The 23,213-nt window shown below is 54.4% G+C and overlaps 1 protein-coding gene across 14 annotated transcripts; it reads right to left on the reverse strand.

Annotated features, from left to right (window-relative positions):
• Positions 1-207: 207 nt before the first annotated feature.
• On the reverse strand, positions 208-23,205 carry PIP5K1A (phosphatidylinositol-4-phosphate 5-kinase type 1 alpha; the record flags this gene model as incomplete). 14 transcript variants are annotated; one of them, XM_084303464.1, is made up of 18 exons in its annotated part: positions 23,103-23,205; positions 17,890-17,969; positions 15,463-15,497; positions 14,625-14,714; positions 13,189-13,319; positions 12,659-12,776; positions 12,282-12,434; positions 10,834-11,133; positions 10,064-10,269; positions 9,325-9,408; positions 8,318-8,366; positions 7,875-7,959; positions 7,417-7,554; positions 6,882-7,011; positions 5,837-5,917; positions 4,315-4,392; positions 3,249-3,333; positions 208-2,706 (listed from the first exon to the last, which is right to left on the reverse strand). In XM_084303464.1, the coding sequence occupies exons 4-18, from the start codon at positions 14,712-14,714 to the stop codon at positions 2,704-2,706; spliced, it is 1,731 nt and encodes a 576-aa protein (XP_084159590.1). In that variant the 5' UTR covers positions 15,463-15,497; positions 17,890-17,969; positions 23,103-23,205. The 14 variants fall into 14 exon arrangements, with proteins under 14 accessions (XP_084159590.1, XP_084159591.1, XP_084159586.1 ...); XM_084303465.1 differs by having other exon boundaries at positions 15,362-15,497; XM_084303460.1 differs by having other exon boundaries at positions 6,882-6,990; positions 17,928-17,969; positions 23,103-23,194.
• Positions 23,206-23,213: the final 8 nt, after the last annotated feature.

The following is a 23,213-nucleotide window of genomic DNA, read 5'->3' on the forward strand; positions in this document are numbered from 1 at the left end:
TCCCGTAACGCGGCCTTGACCCGGCCCTCACCAGCCCAGGCAAACTGCTCCAGTCCGCCTTCCTCCGGGGCACACGGGGCTCCTCGGGCCAGCCCCCGGCATTACAGCCAGAGACAAAGGAAGCCCCCGCGTGCTGCCCCTTGGCCACCGCCACCCTTTCCCTGCCCGCCCCGGCCCCCCAGAAAGCAGGCTCAGAGGCAGGCTGGGTCAGGTCACACGCTGTATTAGCTGCCACGCAGGGCAGCGGGGCTGCAGGCATCACAGACAGCCGATGACAACAAATGGTACACGGGTAACATGACAATGTCCACGACACGGCACGAGCTGCTCCACGGGGACAGGTCCAGGCGGCGAAGCGGTGCCGGTGGCGATGCCAGAACCGAGGGCGAGCAGGACAGGAGAGCCTGGGATCCCGGCTGCTCCCTGCTCTTGCCCCGTTGGTAAGACCCAAAGCCCCCTTCCCCGCCAGAGAAAAGCCACGCGAGGTTTCAAAAGACAAAAGCAGTTGCCTGCCACTTTCAATCGCAAAAAAAAAAAAATAACAATAGCAGTTATTCTGAAAACCCATTACAAAGCAGAGGTTGATAGTTCCCATATATAAATGCCACCCCCCACCCCCATCTCCCTACTCACTGAATAACTATCCCCAGGAAAAAAAAAAAAAAAAGAAAAAGAAAAAAAAACACTTAAATACAAGTTCATAAATATTAAATCATGAAAAAATTGAGACTTGGTTTTCTTCCCTCCTGGTAAAAAAAAAAAAAATGAGTTAGGAGGGAAGGTAAGAAACAGTGTCTAATATAGACAGTTATTTCAGCTATAAAGTGTAACCTGCGGGGTAGAGTCAGAGGTAACAGGGAGGGAGAAAGGAAGATCCACCCGAGGTGTCCCAGAACCGATCTTTCCTCCCACCCACAGGTCTCGCTGGGACGATGATTGGTGTCGAGAGGTTTGAGAGCCCTTGAGAACCCAACAGCCAGCTTCCGAGCAGAGGCTGTTCTCACACTCCAGCAAACCCCTCTGGATCCGGAACATCCGGAGTAAGGCCATTCCACTTGGTCTTTCAAAAAAAAAATTTTAAAAAGAAGGTTTTTTTCTTTAAAAATATCAGCTTGCGTCACATCCACTTTAATTAAAAGCTTGAAGTGGAAGGTGGGAAGAGACTTGGCTCTGAAACATCAACTAAAAACATCCCCTTCTACACCACTACATTCTTGGTTTCCTTAGCAATCATTGCTAATTAGCATAGAAACCCCTTGCACTGCTGCAAGGGCAAACTTTAAATTACTTTTTATATAAAAAAGAACAGAGGATTCTAACCCACCAGGAACATGGGGAAGAGTCACTTCATTTCTTAAAAAAGCATTTAGTGAAAATAAAGATCAGTCCAACATCTCTGAGATCTCTAGGAAGTGTCTGCAGCCCGTATCAGGGAGGCGTCGCCACAGCCTCATGCACAGGGGGAATGGCCACAACAGAACCATGCCTCCAGCTTTTTTTTTTTCCTCTAAATGGGGCTCAAAATGCACCGCACTCTTGTGGAGGCAGACGTCTGTCTCAGCGCACACAGCAGGCAGCCATTTAGGCAGGTATCTCAATCCTGAGCCATCGAGAGCATCGGTGCCACGCACGGTTCCGCATAGCTGGCCAGGCTGCAGGCGGAGATATCAAAAGGGAGCCGAGCTATAAAAACCGTAAGTTTTGCGAGCGGTGCCCACAACAGAACGTAACAGCAGGCTGGAGGGCAGGGAAGGGAACTGAGCAGGCTAGTTTTGGTCCATTTGCTTAAGAAATACTGAAGGCTTTAAAAAGTGTGCCCGTTACAAAGATCTCCCTCCATCAGTTACTTTGTGGGGAAGGAAACATGGCAGGGACAAAGACACTCATTTCAAGAACAAGGGACAACGCAATCCAAAACCTCCCTGACATCTCAAAAGCTTTCATCTTCAAAATCCTCCAGGCTAGGGAGCACAACAGAGCACCCCTGCTCTCCACCTCGCTGTCTCAGGAGACGACTGCCACCGGGAGCAGGTACCGGGGAGAGGGCTCCTTGCGGTCAGCGCCCCTCGCTGCCTCTCACCCGGGGCATTTTCTGGTAGAACACTGAGAAGCTTATTTATTAAAAAAGAATGACTATACTGCAGGACTAAAAAGAAGTGATATGACTGAATTCAAGGAAACTTTTAAATTAAAAACTCGTTTAAAATACAAAACAAAACCACACTGCTCTGTCGCAAGCTGCCCCACTGAGCTTCTAATGCCCGTTTCCCCCCAGAACTCGGAAGAGTTGCCTGTTCTTGCAAGGTTTGTGGTGTTGGCATCACAAGTAGACCACTCCCTGAAAGTCAGATCCCTTTTCCAGAGGCCTTCAGCCCATGTGGAGCAGCTCCTCCTCCTCCCAGCAGCCTGCTTTGCTCCTGCCAGGCTTCAAAAGCAAGGAGGACAGGGGGGACACAGCGGCGCCTGATGCGCTCTGCGGTAAGGAGACTTCAGGCGTCCTGAGGCTCAGCTGTGCTGGCCCAGCCTCATATAACACTACCTCGCTATGTGTAACCCAGCCTTCCAGCTTTTAGGTTTCAGTCCAGATAAAGTTTCTAAAAAAAGAAAAAAAAAAGTCAGCAACGGGGGCTGAAGGTTTGTCAGACTCCAGACCACGCAGCGCACAGAACCATCTGCTTCCATCGCAACGGCCTCGGTGTTGCCTCACTGAAAAGAGAAAAGAGGGGAGATGCTGAGGAAGAGCAGCAGAGATTTCCTGACTGGTCTGCTGAACTTTCTCCACCCTGGGAGAGGCAAAGCAAATGGGGATGCTGAGCTCACTCGTGGTCAGGCTTTCCCGAACCAATGCCTTACACTAACACAGGAGGGGCTGTGAGTGTGTCCTCCCCCGCTAGGACAGCAAAGTCTGGGTCAGCTTCACCCACTTTTATCTCTGCCGCCCAACCCACTCTTGGCCCTTGGAAAAGAGGAATGTCTCTGCTTTGCCTCCCACCTTATCTAATGTAAAGCTTTAGGGGTAGCAGATTATCACTAAGAGGATGAACAGTGCCCAGCACAAGGCAGACCGAGCCGTCACATACCGGAGGAAAACGAACACGTGTTTCCTGCTCCAGTCGCTTCTCACCCACCCAGCTCCACGCCTGCGCTCCCAGCACCTCTGGGGAGCAGCAGAACCAGAGCCACGTAGCCTGTCACTGCCCACCCACCTACAGCCCTGCTCGCACCCTCCTCAGAAGCACAGTACTCACAAAGCTTATCTCCGTCTCCTGCAGGTCTTCGAACTGTTCCCTCAGTTCTGAGGAGTGCTCGGGTATTGAAGGCCCTGGGGAGCCGCTGGGGAAACAGAAGGGGGAGACCTGTAAAGCAGTTTATAAGAATGAGCTGTCAATAAGTCACATTTCTCGGTTGCCCTGCTGCACCCAGCACACTGGAACATCCCAGCACGTCACAAAGGCTTTGTTAGGCAGGTTTAGTACAGTCACAGGCAACACGATCCTTGCAGGGCCAGGCACCTGAAACAACACCTAGAAAAATCAAGCCCCCAGTCCAGGTGACTTCATACATCAGGAACAAGCACTTTTTGTCAGCAATTCTTCACACAAGTCCTCAGGCACCTCATCAACAGGAAAATGCTCGCGGGTGGAAACAGTCCAGGGTCAAAGTATCCACGAAGCACCACAGAAGAGCAAGCCTCAGCCTCTACAGGCAGAGGCACCTCTATTTGAAAAAGCCCCTGGCAAACCTCTTGTGTAACGACTGTGAGCTACGTCGTGCTTGCAGGATGCATCACCGTGTGCACACAGCGCCTGTCAGGACACCGTGCACAGAGAAAAGGGGCCGGGCGTGCGTGCGTGTCCTGGAACACTCACTTGAGCCCAATATCCCTTGCTATATCCCTTGTTATCTCCCCATTTCTTTCATGAACCTGCAGAGATAAACGGCCACCACCAGCTGGCCAAGGAACTCCAGCTCCCAGCCCGGGTCTTGAGCCCTTCCCCACTCGGGGCACGGTGACCACGGCTCCTCCTCACCCCTGGGAAACACACGGGCAGCAGTCGGTCTGTGAAGGCGGATTTCACTTAGCAGGCACGGCTCTCCTGGCTTTAGGAGCACCTCCTGCAAGCATCACCCAGGGCTTGGCAAAGCCTGCCCTCCCCGCTGGGATGCCCCAGAGCACAGAAGCACCGAGCTGCTCAGTCCTCAGGCGGCAGCACTCCACGCAAACAGCCGTGCATCGGGAACGCCTCTCAGCCGTGACACCAGCCGTCCTCATCAGGAATGCAGAACTCCACCTCCCTGCCTGATCGCGCTCACCTATCTGCCTGCTTACTCTGAGCTGCTCTGGCTTCAGCTCCCCCGGAGTGCTCTACCTGGCGATTCTCTGTCTCTGACCTAGGCAGGATGATCAGTGTCAGTCGCCGTGCATACGGCCCTCGAGGCTGGGCTCATTAACCCTAGGCAGCGGGATCGATCACAGCGCTCAGGAGAATAACGAGCCCCTCTAAAACACAGACCGACAACCCCTGGAACTCCTTGCCAGGGACGTGGGTCAGCAGCTGCTGCTCACAGCAGCACGTGGTGCTTCAGCTCCTCACCCACCGCGACGCTTCTGCCAGAGGCTAAATGCCAGAGCTGGGCTGCAGCGGGGCCATCCCAGCCCACCTGCCCTTCCCAGAACCAGAGCAGGCTGCTGGCGGCCCCTTGCATACCGAAGGAAGTCTTCCTCCCTCGTTCAGCATCACGCCCTCCTCTGCAGCTTCAGGGTTTGCAGCCAGCAGGTGCTCAGCCCCAGGATGGGGGCGGTGGTGCTGGAGCAGTCACCGGGCCCAGCCCAGGCAGCCGGGCAGGGAGAGGCAGCTCCGCCAGCACCCCATGGGCCCCCACGCCTGCGCGCTCCGCTCACCCACCACAAAGGGCACGGCTCCAGCACACAGGCTGCACGCAGAGGGTGCACGTGGCCACAACAGGGAGGCAGCCACGAGGCTGTGCGAGCACCCCCAGGAAGGCTGAGCTCCTCCTTAAGGGCAGGATCCTGCCTGCCCCCCCGCCTGCTCCTTCAGGTGGGCTCCCTCCCCTTCGCACAGGGCAGGGATTTAAGAGGTCACCCCCCCCCCCAAAGAGTGGTAAACACCCCACTAGACCAGCTGATTCTGTAGAGAGGGAAAATTCCTTTTTAAACCCTTTCAACGAGTTACGTCATTAAAAAAAAAATCAGTAATTTGCAAATTGCTTCCATTTTCAGGGTTTGCAGAGCTTTACAGCTCTCCCACAACCACACAAGTGGATTTAAGCCTCTGACAACAGGCTCAATGTGGGGAGCTCACAGAGCCTAAGGCCCTAAAGATCCCACATGGGAGAAAACATTAACCTGTTCCCTGTCCTCGATTTCAGTACCTCTGCCTGCTGACACTTTTTTTGCTGGCAGAGAGTAAGCGAGCACGTGCTCGTGTGCCTGCAGGGTATGGGAAGCGGTGTGCTCGGCCCCAGAGGCACTGGGACAAACACAGATGGGGCTTGGCACCCGGGGAACCACCCAGGGCTGAGCTCGGAGGAGCCACAGGTCTGATCCCGTACACCAGACCACAAACAGCGTCAGAGCCACGAGCTGCAAGGACTCCATCTGGAGAGGTTTTACCACCGAGCCTCACAGACACGCCGAGGACGGACAAGTCTTCGCACAGGGACCCACCCTGCTACAGTACCATGTTTTGGGAGCAAATCATACAGAAACTGTAACCACTGGCCAGCAAAAAGCACCAGGCCAAATCTCCGGGTACCTCTCCCTGAACACACCCTCCAGACAGAAGGTTTCAGGCAGTCTGGGTCCTCCCCTCACCTAGGCAAGAAGATGCCGGTAGCTGCTCTAGTCAAATCCTTTGCTGAGCTGTCAGCTTTATGCACTTGTACGCCCACTGACCTACGTAGAGATTGAAGGAGAGAGACCTGCAGTTAAGTGAAAAGAATGCCTCAGGCATGCTGATGTACTGGAAAGGAGCAGCTCTGGTTTCGGATCCCTAATGAGAAGTTTCCAGGTTTTACAGAGAGAATAAAAGGTGTTAATTACAATTTTATCTCGTTCTCCTGCAGCTCTGGACAGAGCAGCACTTTGATCAGTGCCATGATGCAGGACAACGTGTCAGGAGTGATGAAGATAGATGGTTTATGATCGCTTCCAAGGAAGAGAAGTTAACACCTCAGAAAAACTTCTGTGCAAGGGATCGTTCTCTGACCACAGCTCCTCCTCGTACTCTTCAACCACTTCAGCAACACACAAAACATTCACAGGCAGCCATCCTCTCCCTCACAGCTCTCCATGCACTTCAGCTCCTGAGGTATTTTGCGCTGTGCCTGCACACAGCCCTGCAGCCTCCTTCCCTGAGGAGCTGCAGGAGCTCCACGCTCTCTAAATCACTAAGTGGTGAGAGAGCCCAACGCTCTGAGAAGTGCAGCAAGGCAGGTGGGTCACTTTCAGTACCATCCATCGCCACGTTCAAGTTCTTCAAGTACATCCTGGCAGTGCCACTTCCACCAACTCACTTTAACCAGCACAGTTATCTCAGCTCCAGAACAAAGCCATTAAATACAGAACGCACAAGGGACTAAAAGCCACTGGGACCCCCACACAGCCCAAGCAGAAGATGCAAGATCACGTCATCTGCAAAAGACTGCACGCAGGAACGGTGACAAAATGCCCCCCCGAACATGCTTGAACTGACAGAACTGAACTTGCTCATCACCACAGAAGGACCACTCAAACGGGTATTTCCGCAAACATGCCAAAAAACTAAGCACCACAAAGCAGCACAGAGCCCCCTGTGGCTCATGAACCTGACTCACAGGAGCTGCTGGCCTGCCATGCACCAGAACGGCGAGAGCCTTACCTGTTTGCAGGCGAGTTGAGGCCTCCGCTGCCCAAGGAAGAAGTGGACAGGGTCGTCGCGACGGAATCGCTGTTAGCTTCATCTACTGGCAGAGTCCTGGGCAGGAGATCTGGACGACCAAGGTGGGAACCTGAGTTGAAGCACAGACTGTTCCATCACCAGAACACACTAGCCACGGGTCAGGATCTGAGCTGGATCCCATCCGAGACATCTAAGACATTTGAGCACTGAAAAAACAGCCCTGCCTTCAGTTCTCTGCTTGGAGTCTGACGCTCCACAGGCCTGCCTAGCCCAACTGACCTAAATCCCATGGCATGTGCTGTTGGGAAGAGACCAGTCACCCGAGACTGCCGTACAGCCTCAGCCCAGTTTCTGGCACCTATGAACCCAGAAAACAGACCCTGCCCCTAGCAGGACTGCAGAACCACACGGAGGCGTCTTGCACAGCTCAGGAGGCAGAAAGTTTTGATTAGACAAATACAAGCTGAAAAAGAACTTTGCTAGGATTTTTTTTTTTTTGCACCCAGGTACCAACCTTGCTCTACATCCACCTCTGTCGTTACTTGTGCTTTTGTCTCACATGACATATGTGACTGGAAAGGCACTCCTCCCTGACAGCTTCGACGAGGAACTGCGGTGCCAGAACGGCTCTTCTTAGAAGGGGATGGCTTTACTTAAAGACAAAGAACAAGGCAGCACTTTAGTAACACCCCATACTCAGGAAGGAGTAAAAGACCTGACACAGCAACTTTCCGGTGACAGAGACTGGAACAAGGGCTGTACTCTGAAGGAACATTTTGATGGAAGAAACAGCTCCTATAATGTCACATTTGTGAGGCAAGAACAATCTAGGTGGAAGAAAGAGGTGACATAGCACAGCAGACTTCCTAGAGGTCTTACATGCTGTCATTCACCTTCCCAAACCACAGCTGCTGCACAAGAAGCCAGAAACAATGGCAATTGCCAGGGGTACGCCTGCACAGAGGTACTTACGTGGTATTTTCTTGAATGCTGTGTTGCACATGAACCGTTGGAATCTTTCAGCATAGAAGCTGGGTCTGTGCACAGACACAGTGTCCTAAAAGGGATAAACATTAACACGTGAATCTTAATTAGTAAGGGATTACAGTTAACATGAGCTTCTTTCCCACTGCTAACCTTGACACATGCTACATTGGACTAGGAACAGTCAGGGGTTCTCACAGTGCCAAGAGAGCTGTGAGAAACAGATTAGAGTTCTGCCTTACATACAAAGCAATTGATATTTGTTAAGAAATAAGTGGATGAAAAGCATTAACAAATCTGATGCTACCTAGAAAATACTACTTTTATTTTAAAAGGCAAATACACATGCTCCTTAGGAAACCAGGATCCTGTGCGCAGTGAGCTGGTACTATTGAAAAACCATTGAAACAGTGGAAGTTTTTACTCCTTACCCCATCGTGTACAAGGGCCTTCCAAGAATGCTCTAGCTTCTTGACAAATCTGAAAAGGAAAGAATTCAGAACAATTTTCAAACCAATCCATGTATGATGTAACGCACACTCATTACTGAGCCTGCCTTTTGACAGCAGTGGCAAACACCCCAAGCAACTGACTACTCTGGCTTTAGATTCTCTTCATTGTCCCACTCTGCAGCTGCCGGGGCTGCCCGAACAGCTCACTGTCCTGCACTGCTTTCCTGTCCCTGCTGCACGGTCCCAGGCTTCCTTCACAACAACTTTGCTCACTGCATCTGTCCAAGAGGTGACTCAGCTCCCTAATTCAGCAGAAAACTCTCTTTGCAGGGTGAGTGAACGGAGTGACCCTGAGGGAGGGTTCAGAAAGCACTGGAGTCAGCACTAGACAAGAGAACTAGCGCTGGGCCATCAGCACAGCCGTAGTAGAGCAAGACCTGTGCCCTCAGAGCTGTTGGAACAGCACCTCGCACCTTGTGAAACCGCAGCTTCAGTGTTTCGGGGCAGAGTTGGGGGGCAAGCGGAGAGTTTCAGAGGCGTAATTAACACGGATAGTTAACTCGCTGACTTTTAACAGACTCTGTATGTATGTAACTTCCTGTATATTGTATTTGAATATAAATAGAAGGTAAGCCTTATACCTATTTTTACTTACATAGGGAGAAGTGGTTATGGCCATTTTAAGCCACCACTAGTTTTTCCCTCGCCACTTCCTGCACAGTGCCTGTGCACAACAACCACAGCATACAAAAAAAAACACTTCATGAGAGTAAATCCATTCTGGGAACATGAAATAAGCATGGTAAACAAGGCCTGGAAAGCGATCCCCAAAAGCCCAACTTCAAGAAAATAAAAAGAAATGAAGGTGGTTAATAAAACACATTTTTTTCTTGAAAGCCAGTCCTGACAAACAAGCAGGGACAGACAATGCTGTGAAGTGATTTTCACTCTTGGGTGATACGCAGCCATTACTCAATGTCTCTTACCTGTAGGACTGCAGCACATCAATGATGCCAATGTAAAGGAGCAGTCTCTCCCCCTTCGCATTACGGGCTGGAATGCCTCCCATCCTAGAAGAAGACAGAGCACAAACATGAAACAGGGTGTTCTCACACCCTGCTGCCTCTCTCAGGCTGCCTGGCGTGGGCTGAGTATTATGCGAACTATTTAACAAGCATCAACACGCAGGAGGCTCCTCCTGTTCAGCTAACAAATTGGGGAAAACGAATCAGAGCAGAACATTTCAGTAAGTTCACTCAGCCTCCCGAGAACTGCCCCCCTTTCCTGTCTGTATGCCAGTCTTACTGAAGATGAGGATTAATCCCAGCTTCTTTAGGAGAAGAGACCAAGCAACTGGAAAGAGCACCTACCACCATCCATACTGAAGATGGCAACTGGACTTTACGAGCTCTTAGTCTGATCTAACAAAGCAATCACTATGCCTCTTGGAGACAGATGGATATTAGCTATCTGAAGCTGCCAAAAACTGGTGAGCAGAGAACTCTCAAAGCCACCTGGAAGGCCAAAAGATCTTTTGCACATTAAGGAAGGGAAGTCAAAGCCAAAGCTAAAAGCACAAGAAGATTTGATATTGAGAATTCTCTGTCCAGCAATCCTACAGAGCCCAGTCTGCATCTAAATGAAGTCTCCATTAGGCAAGCTTGGATTTTACTCCTCGCTCTTGACAGTACCTCAGTGAGAACAGCAACACCGACACGAACTTACTGGTCATCAGTCTCTATGGTGCCACCTCGCCGGGCCTCTCCTTGGATGGATTCCATGGCCGTGGAGTAGAGGGCCTTCTGGGCAGCGGGTCGCCGCGTATCGGCCTGAGACGTCCCATCTGCCAACGCGTGCTCTCTCTGTGCCAGATCAATGTTATGGATTGCCACGAGCAAGCTATAATCCATGATTTTAAAACTCTGCAGGACCTGGGCAGAAAGTCAACGAAGGCTCATTCAGTACTGCAAGCCCAGGGAAACTGTCAGAGCAGACATTTGCAACAGTGCAGTCAGCATTTCTGCCTAGAGCCCCGAGTGTATAGAGGGGATGACTTTTAATCCATTGCTTGTGCACACTCAGCTCATCTACAGATGCCAAAGGGAGTTACAGGAAAGCCACTGGTATTCCTCCTCTGCAGAAAGGGACCAAAACCCGGGGATACCACTGATTTTTGCATCGCTGCTTAGAGGCAGCTCACAGCTTGAGCCCAGGCTCAGTCAAGTCTCCTGCCCCTCTCCCCAGATCCTGCCCTGTTCCACAGTGCAACCTGAGCAGAGGGAGAGGAGACACTGCTTCTGTCCTCTGCCTCTACATACAGAGCTGTGTGCAACTGGGCTCCAGGTCTTCTTGTCCACACCGCCATGAAAAAACAGGTTCTCTAGTCAACACCCCTGGTAGAGACTATGAGAATGACAGCTGCCACCCCATTTTTCATGGAAAAGGCTCAGAAAAAGGAAAGATCTCTCCATACTACTCTTCACCCCTCCACTTACCAAACAGTCTCTCTGTAACGTTTTGCACAGAGCATTATACATGTCTGAGTCTAAGAAGAGGCCATCAGGAATGTCCTGCATAAAATCCAAGTCCTTGTATGTTGGGAAGACCTTCTCCCGTTCCTTCTGGGATGCTCGGCGTTTGTAGGTGGAGCCCTTCAGGTCGTATTTCAGGTGCATTTTCACAGAGCGTGGCAGAAGGTTGTTCATCACAACAATCCGAATGTTTTTGCCCCCAGCTTGGACACAGTATAAGCCATAAAACTTTGGCAGCAGCGTCCTTGGGTTCTGGTTCAAGTTCTAAAGTGCCAAAAACACAAATACCTTCAAAGCCATCCTGGTTATTCACATGCTATGCAGAGGATTTATTTGCTCCTTCCTGTGCTTCTAAGCTGAAATGGAAATGGCAATGATTCAAAGCCATCACCAAAGAAGCTAAGAGACATGAGCAGGTGAGCATGGGGAACAGATGGGTGATGCCTACTGCTAATAACCTCTTTGCAAAGCTGAATGGGTCAGATAAAGCTTGTAAACGCAAAAGGAATTTGCTGCTCACTCACACAGAAGCTAAGCTGGGGAGGCCGCAGGGCAAAGGATGATCTTGTGCTTAGCCATTTTAAATTTGGCACTTAGGTCAAGCTAAGTACATCAGGACAAACAGATCGAAACTGTCATGGCTGTGGAAGACATTAGACAGAATTTTGAAGATAAACAACGTGCTTTTGAGGTACAATCAGAGCAAAAGTATTTGTGGGTTCAGAAGCAGTTTAGAGAATTCAGTTAATGGCTCCAACAGCATCAAAAGTCCTAAGGCACTTCTGTAAGGCAGGGCTGTCTCATGGCTAAATTCCCCTTTACAGAGGTGCCTTGAAAAGGTCAGGCTGTAAAAAGACATGAAGCAGTCAGATCACACACACATCACGCTTCAGGGTGGGATCCGATTTCTCTCCAAACTAAAAAAGCCTTTTTTTCCTGTAACTGCTTTCAGAAAATTAACATGCCTTTACTCCCAATGCTGCTGCTTCCATATACAGAAACCTAAAATCAGAGTTCTACAGCAGAATACTTCAGCTTTGTAGACAGAACCAAGCATAATTCTGGGAAAGGAAACGTAAGTACAAGGCACCATTGGCGTAACACTGCAGAAAGGACAGCTCACAGCAGCTCACAGCTGGTCACAAAGCCTGCAATCTTCTACAACCACCCAAGTCACTATGTGCAACGCAAGACTCCTATCCTAGTCTTGCGGTACCCAGGCACCCAAGGTTTGTGTCCTTCAGTGACTGTCTTTGCCTCTGGACAGTTGAGACAAAAGCTGTCAGTCCGCTGAGGCACAGACCAAACCTCCACTCGCATCTACCAGGCAGCACGTAGCATTTTCTGTCACATTTGTACACAAGGGGGACACTTCCCTAGCTTCCAATGAAAGCCTCACCCCAGTGCCTTACCATATAGTAGCCAGGCAGCAGCTTCTGCAAGAACTCAGCCTCTTTGTGCTGAACTGTTTTGATGATAAACTCATCGTCACTGGATACATAGAAGAGGGATCCGCTGGCCCCGGAGTTAGAAAGTTCGATGAGTGGCTCACTACAGAGCGAGTACTGAGGAGAAGAAGATGAGAAAGCAGAGGTGAAGGAGACATCAACGGGAAACTGCAGTGCACAGGCTCTTCCTTTTAAAGATCAACAGAGTCAAACCCCAGGGTCACAGACAGCATCCAGCGCTGTGCCTGCAGAGCACTCCACAGCTCTGAGGAGGGGAACGAGGGCAAACAGCCATCACAGAGCGTGCAACAAATGGGAACCTGGTACAACCAACACCTTACCAGATAGTCATCAGGTCGGATCCCAAACAGCTCCCGGAAATAACGAAAGGCCACTGGAGCGTAGGTTTTGAACCGAAAGTCATTGTAGTGATGAGCCGGGGTCAGGTTGCTCCCTTCACTGATCAAGGACAGAAGGGCATAGAGGTATTTGCATTTGTCAGGTTTCTTAAGAGACTACCCAAAAAGCAACCACCCACTGGCTGGCTGCCTCTAACACACTCAAGGGCTAAAAAGCACCCACCCAGGAGGGACACAAGGATGCACACACAACAGCAAGCCTGCAGTTGTTCACAAGAGCAAAGATGCTCACATCTGGGGAAGAGCCGGGCCTTTTCAGAGACAGGAGGTCAGGCAGGTGTCAGAGCTGGTCCATAAGCAGCACATGGTGCGGCTCTGCTCAGGAGACCTGTGCTCACTCCTGAAATCAACTGCCCAGGTTTGGTGCCGCTTTCTAACATGCGAGTAAGGCGAGGAACTAGTGCTGCTACTCACTACCAAAGCACGACACAGAAGAGAAAGCAAACACTGACCTTGGGAAGAAAATACTTTCTACTACATAGAAATCTTGCATGAGAACATCTCTTTCAGGTTTGGTGCTCAAGCTTCCAACTGTGTGTGTAATGCCCAGCTGAATGGCACCTTTCAAGGCAGATGATGTCGTCTGGAGAGACAGAGAAAATGAGTCAGGCAACGCAAAGCAGCAGACTGGAAACAGGAATGAAAGGAGTTAAAAAGAAAAGGGAGCCCCAAGCTTAAAGCAGCACTGTTAAACTGGGGTATTTTACACCCATTAGTTCCAGTTAGGGTAGTTTTACACCTGCTGGTTACAGCTTCCTTCATTTCCTTCCCAACGACCTGGATGCATTGTCCTATGGCAGTCTGCTCCAGAGAGAGGGTGCAGGACTGATCAGGCCCCAGCGTGCCACGACGACAGGACGTTGAAGCTGCTGCCAAACCAGTGAATAGCCCGCTCTGCCAGAGCGCCTCTATATCCCTGATCACATCCTGCTCGACTCCTGCACTCTACCTGAGCTGAAAAGGACTTGAACTATCAATACCCAGCTGGCCTTCAGAAGACCGAATTCCATTTCCTCCTCCCACAGCGCTCATCTCTACAACCTGCAGTCAGAGAAGAAAGTCTGTCCCTGGAAGTTTATCTCGTTCCCCTACGAATAAAGACACATCTTGTCACCTTAGCCTGCCAGGTCGTGGAGCTACACAGTTCAAAGTCTACCCTTCCCCAGCTTGGGCAGACTTAGGTCTTCTACCGGGCAAGGCAGGCAGGGCCAGCACACAATGCACACTTCTGTCTGCTGCCACCTCCTTCCTCTGACCTTGCTAGGTCGTGGCTCTTTAACCTTAAGCAGCTCACTGTCATTTAAAAATACACAGCAAAGACATGAATCTCACTCCTGCATCCTGTGCACGAGCTGTCCGAGAACAATGCCAGACTGTGTTCTTGTAACAGCTACTTACATCAAGAGTCCTCTTCTGTCTGCACAGTACATGATCTCATCTCAGGCCACTGAGACGTGCTTCAGTCTAGCTCATGCTAGGGGCTGTTTTCCCAGCACAGCCCAGCTGAGATCTGCTCAACACCCCCACGTTACACGGCCTGTCAGCTCCCAGAGCACAAAGATCTGAACTTTGCTGTAACGCCTGTTGGAAATGTTGATGCTGCAGAACAGGTGCAAGTTGGATCTGTGTACAGCAGCTCACGGACATTTCACTTGGCTTAAACATACAGCAACCAAACCAAGAACAAGATTCAGGGCTCGTGACCCAACTCGTTTGTGTTTTTTTCCTCAAGCTAAACAAAGCTCAGCCCCCTGCGCAAGAAATCATTGCACATGAAAGCATTTCGCAGCTCAGCACTAGACCAGACCTGGGAGAAGAGCATTTCATTTTTTTCATGTTTTTATTGAAAACAACAATACTCAAGTGAGCTGTGCAAGAGAGCACCTACCTTTTTATAGGTAGTCTCGCCTGTGGAATCCACTCCTCTGTGCCCTTTTTTTATTGTCTGTGAGCCTGGCTGGCCCGAGGAACCTGGCATCTAGGAACAGAGTAAAAGATGGTGAGAACGAAGTGTTCACGATCTCTCAGAGGCCTGTGGCTGCCCAGAACTGCCTGTCCTTAGCTCTGCTGTTCTCAGAGCTGGAAGCTGTGTGCTCCCTGCTGAAGGCCCAGGCCCCAGCCAGGCCTGCCCTGGGAGCAGCAGCGGCACTGGAAGGCCTCCAGAGAGCCGACTGACTCCTGCCTGACTGAGGCCTAGCCCGAGGGGTCTGCTTTCAGCCATGGAAGACATTTTTGGGTTTGTTTTGTAATCGCCATCATCACAAACCCATCAGCTCTAAGGGAGTTTGGCCCAACCCCAGCCAGCCACCCTGCTGTTGCCAGTAAGGCTAATTCTTTGAGGAAACAGCTCAGGAAGGCTTCGAATTCTGCTCTGATTCACGCCCCAAGAACTTGCTTGACTCATTCTCTTCTGTTTAAACACATGCTGTTGTTAGCTGGTGTTTCTCAGTCAAAACAACCCGAATGTCTTGCTCTTGGCAGAATACCTATTTGGTGTTTTGGTAGCACAAGAATTGCTCGGTCCCAAGCTGGGTTTTTAAGGGCAGATTCTCTTCGTAAGGAGAGATCCTCTCATTTCCCAAAGGAATATTTGCAACTTACTGTACTTACCACTGCCTGGCTTACCCTTGTCTGCTCTCTGCAATCTTATTTAAGTCTGAAATTGGGCATTTTGAGCCTTCCCTCAGAAGTGATTCTCTTGGCCAGTCTGTCCATCAGAAACTTACCTCAGGGGTGAGCGATTTTTTGAAAGTAGATGATCCTGTCAAAAAAACAAAGGCAAACTCAGAAAGAGTTAATCATTATCACGCATCACAAAAAAAAAAAAAAAGCAAGACACAGCGCCTCGCTTCCAGAGATTTCAGGCGTCTGAAAAGCACTGACTCATGTTTGATTTCTTCCCAGCTTCTCCCCTTACAGCAGAGAGGGTTTTTGTCAAGCCACAAGGAAATGCTATTGGGCTCACTGCTCACCCCTCCAGACCCTGCCTGCGCCCACACGGCAGCACAGCCACGGGCTGGGGTCTGCTCAGCCAGCTGGACCCCAGCACCCCCCCTCCCGGGGGACCCCAGCACCCCCCGTCCCGGGGGCCCACGCTGCCCAGGGCCCGGCGGTTGTTTTGCCAGGCTGGGCACGGCCACACGCAGCCCTCTTGGTGCTCCTGCGCCCACCCACTGCCCGCGCGGCCCCCTCGTGCTGCGGACAGCCTGGCGCTGCCAGCTCCTCCAGCAGGATTTGCATTGCAGCAGAAGGAGCGGAGGCACTTAGCAGCAAAACCCAGCAGCCTTCTGATCCCCTTATCGACCGATCAAAGTTCTCATTTCCATACATATTAAACAAGAAAACAACAACACAACAAACGCATGTCATTAAGCAAAGCACAGCAGGACTGCCCCAGCCGTCCTGCCACCTCTGGGCTCCCTTTGAAGCCGGGCGCTTTGTCCCGACGGCTCCGATGCTCCGGGTGCTCCCCCAGCCCCAGCCCCTGCCCTAGCCCGGAGCCAACAGAGCTCACCTCCATCCCCTTCCAGCACAGGAGACTGCGCTGCCTCAAGGCTTTTGGCCTTAAAAATCAGAATCATTTAGGTCAGAAAAGACCTCCAAGATCACCAAGTCCAACCATGCAACTTGCCAAGATCAGTCAGGATGCAGGGACAGGGCGAGCATCCCGGGCGCTGCGACGCAGCACTTGTTCAGCAGCAATTACAGCCTTCCTTTTTTAAACAAGTATCTGTAATTATGTAAATTGAAAGCTCTAAAAGCCCCAGGATTCAAGCAATCCCGAAGCAGCACCACCAGCCTCATCACCTTGGAGATTAGCTGTGTTAATATTTAATCATCCGTGCGAGGCTGTATTCCACCAGGATTTAACTACAGCTCCCTCGCCGCAGGACCCGCAGCAGAGCAGATCTCTGCCACGCTGCCTTCATCGCACGAAGCAAGCGCTCCGAGGACGCAAACCAAGCCTCGGTTCAGAGCCCGCGTCCCACGGCCCCCCCAGCAGCACCACGAGCAGTGAAGGGATCCGAGCGGTTAATTCTAGACAAAGCAAACAGAGCAAGGTTAGCTGGTCCCGTCCAAACCCCAATTCCCTACGTCCCTAAAGGTTTCCCTTTCCTCTCGCTCGTGGCAGTGGGGCCGATCCCCGGGGCAGTCTCAGAGCACCCCTGGGAGCCCTTTAGGGAAGCGGAACGAAGCCGAGGCCGAGGCTGCCTGCCCTCCTCCAGCCTCAGCCGTCCGGGAGCCTCATCAGCAGCAATGGGCCAGAAATTCATACATCCAGGGAACAGATACTAGAAGAAAAGCTCAACAGAAGCTGTGATGATGGCAGCTCATCCGTCGGTTTGCACAAACGCTTTGCTGCGGGAGCACGGAACAAGGCACACGGGTCAGGTTCACACTTCACTCCTTTGTCTGGCACACGAGCATGCTAATTTGCCACAGCCGGGACAAATCCCCACTCGGCTCTATTTTTAAACAGAGCTGCTCAGACAAATTTTAGCTGCGCTTCACATTTTAGACGAAAATAAAAAGTGAAAACGTTAGCACACCCAAACACATCATCAGCACAGCTCTCCAGCGCCTGAGCGGGGCCAGCCGAGCGCCAGGACACGTCACACTGGCATGCGCTCCCCTTCCTCCTCCATCCTCCTGCTAACTTTAGGGTTTTGTCTCACCCCAGCAAGCAGCCAGCATGGGAGAGGCTGCAGTTAGAAAAAAAGCCGGGCTCTCCCCAGAAAGGCACCGCTCTGGGTGCTCAGAGTCAGGGAGCAGCAGAAGAGCAGCCCCACGCCACGGCTCGCCACCTGCTCTGGGTGCTCCGAGGCACCTTTCCACCTGGCACCCCCAAAAAGCCTGTCGGGATCAGCCCCACAGGACCGCAGACGGACGTGGCAGGGAGGTTGCTTCTCTGCAAAGCACAGGCCAGGCAGAGCTGAGAGCAGAAAACCCGGCGGCAGCAGCGCTGCCGGCACGCACAAAGGCACCGAGCCGCCAGGGTGTCAGGAGAGCACTTCCACAGCACGTGTCAGTAAAACAGCATTGGGTGAGGGGGGAGCAGCCTTCCTCTGAGCTTGTTTAGAGAAAAACACCGAGTTCTGTCAGTCCTCGCAAGCCAAGACAGTTATGTAAGGTGGCATTTTGCTGCTGGTTACCGGAGAGGAGGAAACCATGCTTTATGCAATCCGTCTACCTCTTCGAAATGACTTCACCGAGCAGCACAAAAAGCTGAGATCTATACAAGGAAAAACAAAGAGGTTACACAGGGAACCGATACTTCAGCTACTCGAAGAAACTGCAGGTGTTTTTCCCAAGAAAGCACAAAAAGAAATAATATTTTCCCTAGCTAAGATCCAAACTCCACAAGGAAAACGCCTCGCTCCTGACCGAGACCCCTTTGTGCAGAAGCCACGCGAGACAAAAACCCTCCTGTGGCTCCAGAGGAGCCCAAATACCCCAACCCACACCCATCAGGGCTGCTCTGAGAAGCTGCAGCAGTCGGGCCCGAGCCCGCAGGACCCCCTGGGACCGCCTGCATGGCCCCCAGGGACAACAAACACTTGCAGGCACTTGAGCTCGGCCAGGCCGGCGGTGAGCAATGCTCTGAGGCTCTGCGTCGATAGCTTTGTTCCAATAGATGGTGTTAAGAACATTAAACCAAACGCATCAGGAGAGCTCGTGACCTCGGCCTCTAGACAAAGAGCTCCCACGTGCTGGCTGCAGGCTCTCGGGGGTCTCTGCTGCCACCGTTTGCTGGCAGACGGCAGCCCCGGCCGATGCCCGCGCCGCCGGTACTGCCCCGGCTCAGCGCGTCTCCCTCCTCTCCTCCGCTCGCTCCACGAGCCTGCTGGCTGCGGTGCAGGACGCTCCTCGAGTTGCTGGATTCTGCTGACGTGGACGCCGCAGCGAGCAGGGGACTTGCTGGGAAGAAGCCCAGGCAGATAGGGAAGACGCAGACTCCGGTAATTTTATCTGGGCTCTTCTCGCTGTTTTGCAGGAACAGCAAATGTGTCCTCGAGCTCCCTTCAGCAGCAGGCAGCCAGAGGCTGTTTGGGGAGGTCGGCATGCCCAGCCTGCAGCAACGAGGCAGCTTTTTACTCCAGGAGGCCAGGCAGGATCCAAGCCATGCTCACAGCCCCGCTCCGCAGCTGCACGGTGCGAGGTGCCCAGCGCTTTGTAGGGACCGAGACAAAGCCAGAAATGGATGAAGCAGCAGCCTGCTCTGTCCTGCGCGCTGCCCCAGGCTGGCAGAGGTGGGCACAGCTCCCCGGGATGGGGCTGGAGCCTTTCCCCATCACCTGGGGGCTGCTGACATCCTCCTGGTGTTTCGCCATCAGGGGCAGGTGGCTGTCCCCACAGCCCCAGGCAGCGGCACACTTCGTGGCAGGGAGCGTGGGGGAGCCACCGGGGCTGGGAAGAAACCCATTTCCCTTCGCTTCTCACCAGCACAGCTTGACCAAAGCCAGGTGGGAACAGGAGCAGTGCCAAGCAGACCCCCTTCTGCAGGCGCACGGAGGCACAGCTCTGTCCCGACCGCCAGCCGGTTCCTCTCCACCGGAGCAGGGCTGGCAGACGGCCTCGGGCCTTGGCGAGGAGCTCCCTGCCCTGCCGTGCCCCACGGGGACAGCCTGGAGCAGCCCGCACCCACACCACTTCTCAGGCAGCGATGGGAAAGCAGCCACCGCGCTGTTCCAAGACCTGGGGCTGTGACGGTGCCAGCAGAAAAGGGCCGGGAGCAAGGAGCAGCCACCAGCTGCCCCAGAGCCTCCTGCGTTCCTTCCCCACCGCCCCTGGCCCCCCAACCCACAGCCCTCTGGCCCGAGCTGCGCCCTTCTGCTCCCCCCAGACAGGGGCTGGAGGCCACGCTGACGTCTCAGCACCGCTAACGAAGCCCAGCGAGCTGCCGGACCGCCGAGTGCTCGTTTTATTGCTTTTCCTGATGCTTCAGAGCAAAAATATCCCAGGGGAGGAGGAGCGACAGGATCTCAGCTTTCCCAGCCGCATTCCGGGGCGGGCTGCAGCGTTTGCTGAAGGCGTTTAGCACCTGCGACCCAAGGAGCCCTCAGACAAGAACGCTCCCTGGGATACCTGCTGGAAACTCCTGCCCGCAGCCGCAGGGACCCAGAGCCCCGCTCCCGGGCAGCTGGACCTGCAGGCACAGCCTCTGCCACCTGAAAACCAATCCCGCAGCTGCCCCGAGCCCACCGGTTACAGCTCGGCATTACCACACGTCTCCACGAGAACACTGCCACGATTTACAACTTCACCTGCTCCCCAGCAGCACCTACACAAGAAACGTGGAGTCGCTGGGTTTTCCGTGGTGCTGCCAGGTTTCACAGGCAGCTTCAGGGCTGTCAGACCGACGCTGGGGATACAAACCTTCACAGCAAAGGCTAAAGCGTTCCTCCTGCAGCTCATCCTGCGAGCAGTGCTGAGGGGTGCTGCAGAAACAGCCCCTGTCCCGGGGCAGCGCCGAGGGCCTCGCTCAGAGGCACCAGGACCAGCACAGCCCCTGCGCTGCGCCCCGGGCCTCGGGGAAGACAAACGATCGTTCTCCAGGAGAACAAAATGTAGGTCAGGCGCGAGGGATCCCCCGCCCCAGGAGCGCTCTGCTTTAAGCAAGGCAGAGCCTGCAGGGACGTGGCGAGGTCGCACGTTTAATCACTGCACTCGCACAGCGAGCGAGAAGGGCCGTGAGCGGCTCACGCCTCTCATCGCACTCCATCGCAGGGCCCCCGCGCCAGCAGCTCTTCAACGCCCCGGAGAGGCGGCTTTTACTTCCCAAAGGGGAATTTGGACACCTCAGGAGGTGGCACCACGGCTCCCTGGTGCCCCCACTGAAGCGCACGGCTCCCACTTGCTTCCTCACCGCTGCTTTGCTGGATGAGCTGCCGGAACACAGACGCGCTTGGCGTTACTCAGCCGAGCCAGTGCTCATCTTTGTTCTCTCCACGGCGATCCTTTGTCTCCATCCTGAAGACGAGGCAGCTTTGCCCAGGGCCGGGGCACCACAAGCAGGTCCCACAGCCGCCAGCACGCTCCCGGCAGGGCCGGTGACAGCAGGACCCAGCTCACGCTGCCGACTTTCGACAGGCACCGAGGCCTCCTCAGATTCCATGAATGTTTGTCAAGAAGAGACTTTTACAACAGAGGCGAGACTCGAAGTCATCTGACGTCCTATTTTAAGCCCGAGGATGATGAGCCATTCAGATGTTTCTGTTTAATCAACCGATCTTTCCTCCCGCGTGCTCGGTCTCGGCGAGGTGGGCCCGAGGCTTTGTCCCCCTTGCAGGCACCGGAGGGGGGGGAGCTGAGGCTCTGTGGGTGTGCTACGCCTCCAGCGCGGGCTCGGGAGCCTGCTCTCAGCTCACTGCAGAGGTGTCGGCAGGATTTTCCTGCCCACAGAAGTGACTGAGCCATTTTGAGAGCGATTCTTTTGTCTGTGGATGTCAGGGAGGGGCCTGAAGCCAGGGTGACAATGAACTCTCAACTCTCTCAGATCCGTAATTACAAAGCAGTCGCTGCACCGAAGGCACAAAGCAGCAAACAACTGAAATCCCACATTAGCATTTTTGGCACATGCTGCTTCAAAGTGAAAGCAGCAAAATGAGAAATCCTCCTGGGTGTTTCCCCGGGGAGCCGAGCATGCGGCAGGGCAGGGCCACAGGAGAGGAGCAGGGGGCGGATGGGAGGAGGAAGGGTGGGACTCGAATCCTTCTCGTCCCCTTTATTTCAGCTGGAAGAGGCCGGTAGCTGAGTAATCAGCCCCCAGGGCGAACCACGCCGTGTGCTACTGAGGGTGGACAACAAGCCCTGGTGGGGCCCGGGATGGGTTGAGGTTTACCATGGCGAAAAGCCTCACGTCCCCACGAACACCGTCCCCCTCTGCCCGCAGAGCTGCTCCCCCCGCTCTCATCGAGCTTCACACGACGGCCCCGAGGCCAAAGCGAGACAGCAGAGCGAAGCCCTGGGCACCTCTGCAGCCCGGTGCTTGCTCACGGCCCTGATACCACACGGAACTCACACCCGGCCAGACCAGCGAGGGCCTCGCACTGCCAGGACCATGGTGACAGCCAAGCCAGGCCCAGGCTCAGCGCAGGACGCCAGCCCCAGGAGCTCTGCGGGGTGCCCATCGCAGCTCCCCTGAGCCCCTGCTCCCAGGGAACTGCCCCAGCTCGGGGAAGGGGGCGAGCGCCCAGAGAGAGGCCCCGGTCTCCCCGGGACGGTGCCAGGGCTCAGCGCCTGCACCGCCAGGGATGGAGCACGGCAACGTCCCGCACGTATGGCACACGTCACGCAGAGGCTCTTTCATAACTGGGATTCGAATCCTGTGGGAAACGCGTTAGCCAACACCTAGCTACCTGGAAAGCAAACAATGGCAATTATTCCAGCAGGAAGGGAGAAGAGATTTACTCGTGCACTCACATATTTTCTGCCAAGTAAAGCTCTTGAAACCCTCTGAGCCCTGCAAGCTCTCTGGAGCCGGCTCCTCCTCCCCAGGTCAGGGGACAGGCAGAGGGAGCAGCTCCCGTTCCGGAAGGCAGCCCCACAGCGGGGCGAGGAGAGGACCCCAGGGCCTGGCCCCGAGCTGTCCCAGCAGAGCTCCAAGCAGTCTGCCCCTCCTCCCAGAACCGGCTTTATGGGCCCAACAGGTCCTACGGCTCCGCTGCCCGCTCCTGAGCTGAACGAAGACCAAGCGGGGATGCCAGAGACACGTTTCCAAAACTGCCTGGTGTGAGTGGTGCACGGACCCGGCTCGGAAGGTAGAAAATCCGACAGCTGCACCCGTCGCTGCCGGCCGAGCAGCGCTTCAGCAGCCCCGCTGTGACAATCACGGCCGGTTCCCTTACGGGGCGCCCAGCAAACGGCCCCCAAACGCTGCTACAGGAGGGCAGGGGCAGGGCCAGGCCCCCACCGAGCCCAGGCTCGCCCCGAACGCCCCCCCCCCCGCCTTTCTTTTCTCCCCCCCCCCCGTGCTGTGACCGGGGAGCCGAGCAGCTCCTCCGCGGGGCTCCGCTCAGCTCCCTGCGTGACAGGACACAAAAACCCCGCGGCTCCCAGCGCAGGGACCCCGCCAACCGCGAGCTGAGACCTGCCCGGGGGGGCCCAGCCGCGAGGAGCGGGCCCGGGGGGGCAGCACGGGAGGGGGGCGGGGCCCGGCCCCCGCCGCCAGGACGCCCCCGGCCCCCCCCCCAGGCCCCGGGGACCGGGCTGAGGCGCGGCGGGGGCGGGGGCCGCGCTCCCCCCCCCCCCACCCACCCCAGGACCCCCCCCACCGGCCCGGCCCGGTCCCGGCCGCGACCCCCCCAGCCCCTCTGGGGTCCCGCCCCCCCGCCCCCCCGCCCGGCCCTCCCCGGCCCCCCCGTACCCCCCAGGCCGCCGCCGCCGCTGCCGCCCGGCTCGGGCCCCGCCGCCGCCATCTTGCCGCTCCCTCTCCTCCTCCTCCTCCTCCGCCGGCTCGCGCCCGGCCCCGGCCCCG

This window comes from Netta rufina, assembly GCF_964035555.1.
Source record: "Netta rufina genome assembly, chromosome: 29".
In the NCBI taxonomy this organism is placed as follows: Eukaryota; Metazoa; Chordata; class Aves; order Anseriformes; family Anatidae; genus Netta; species Netta rufina.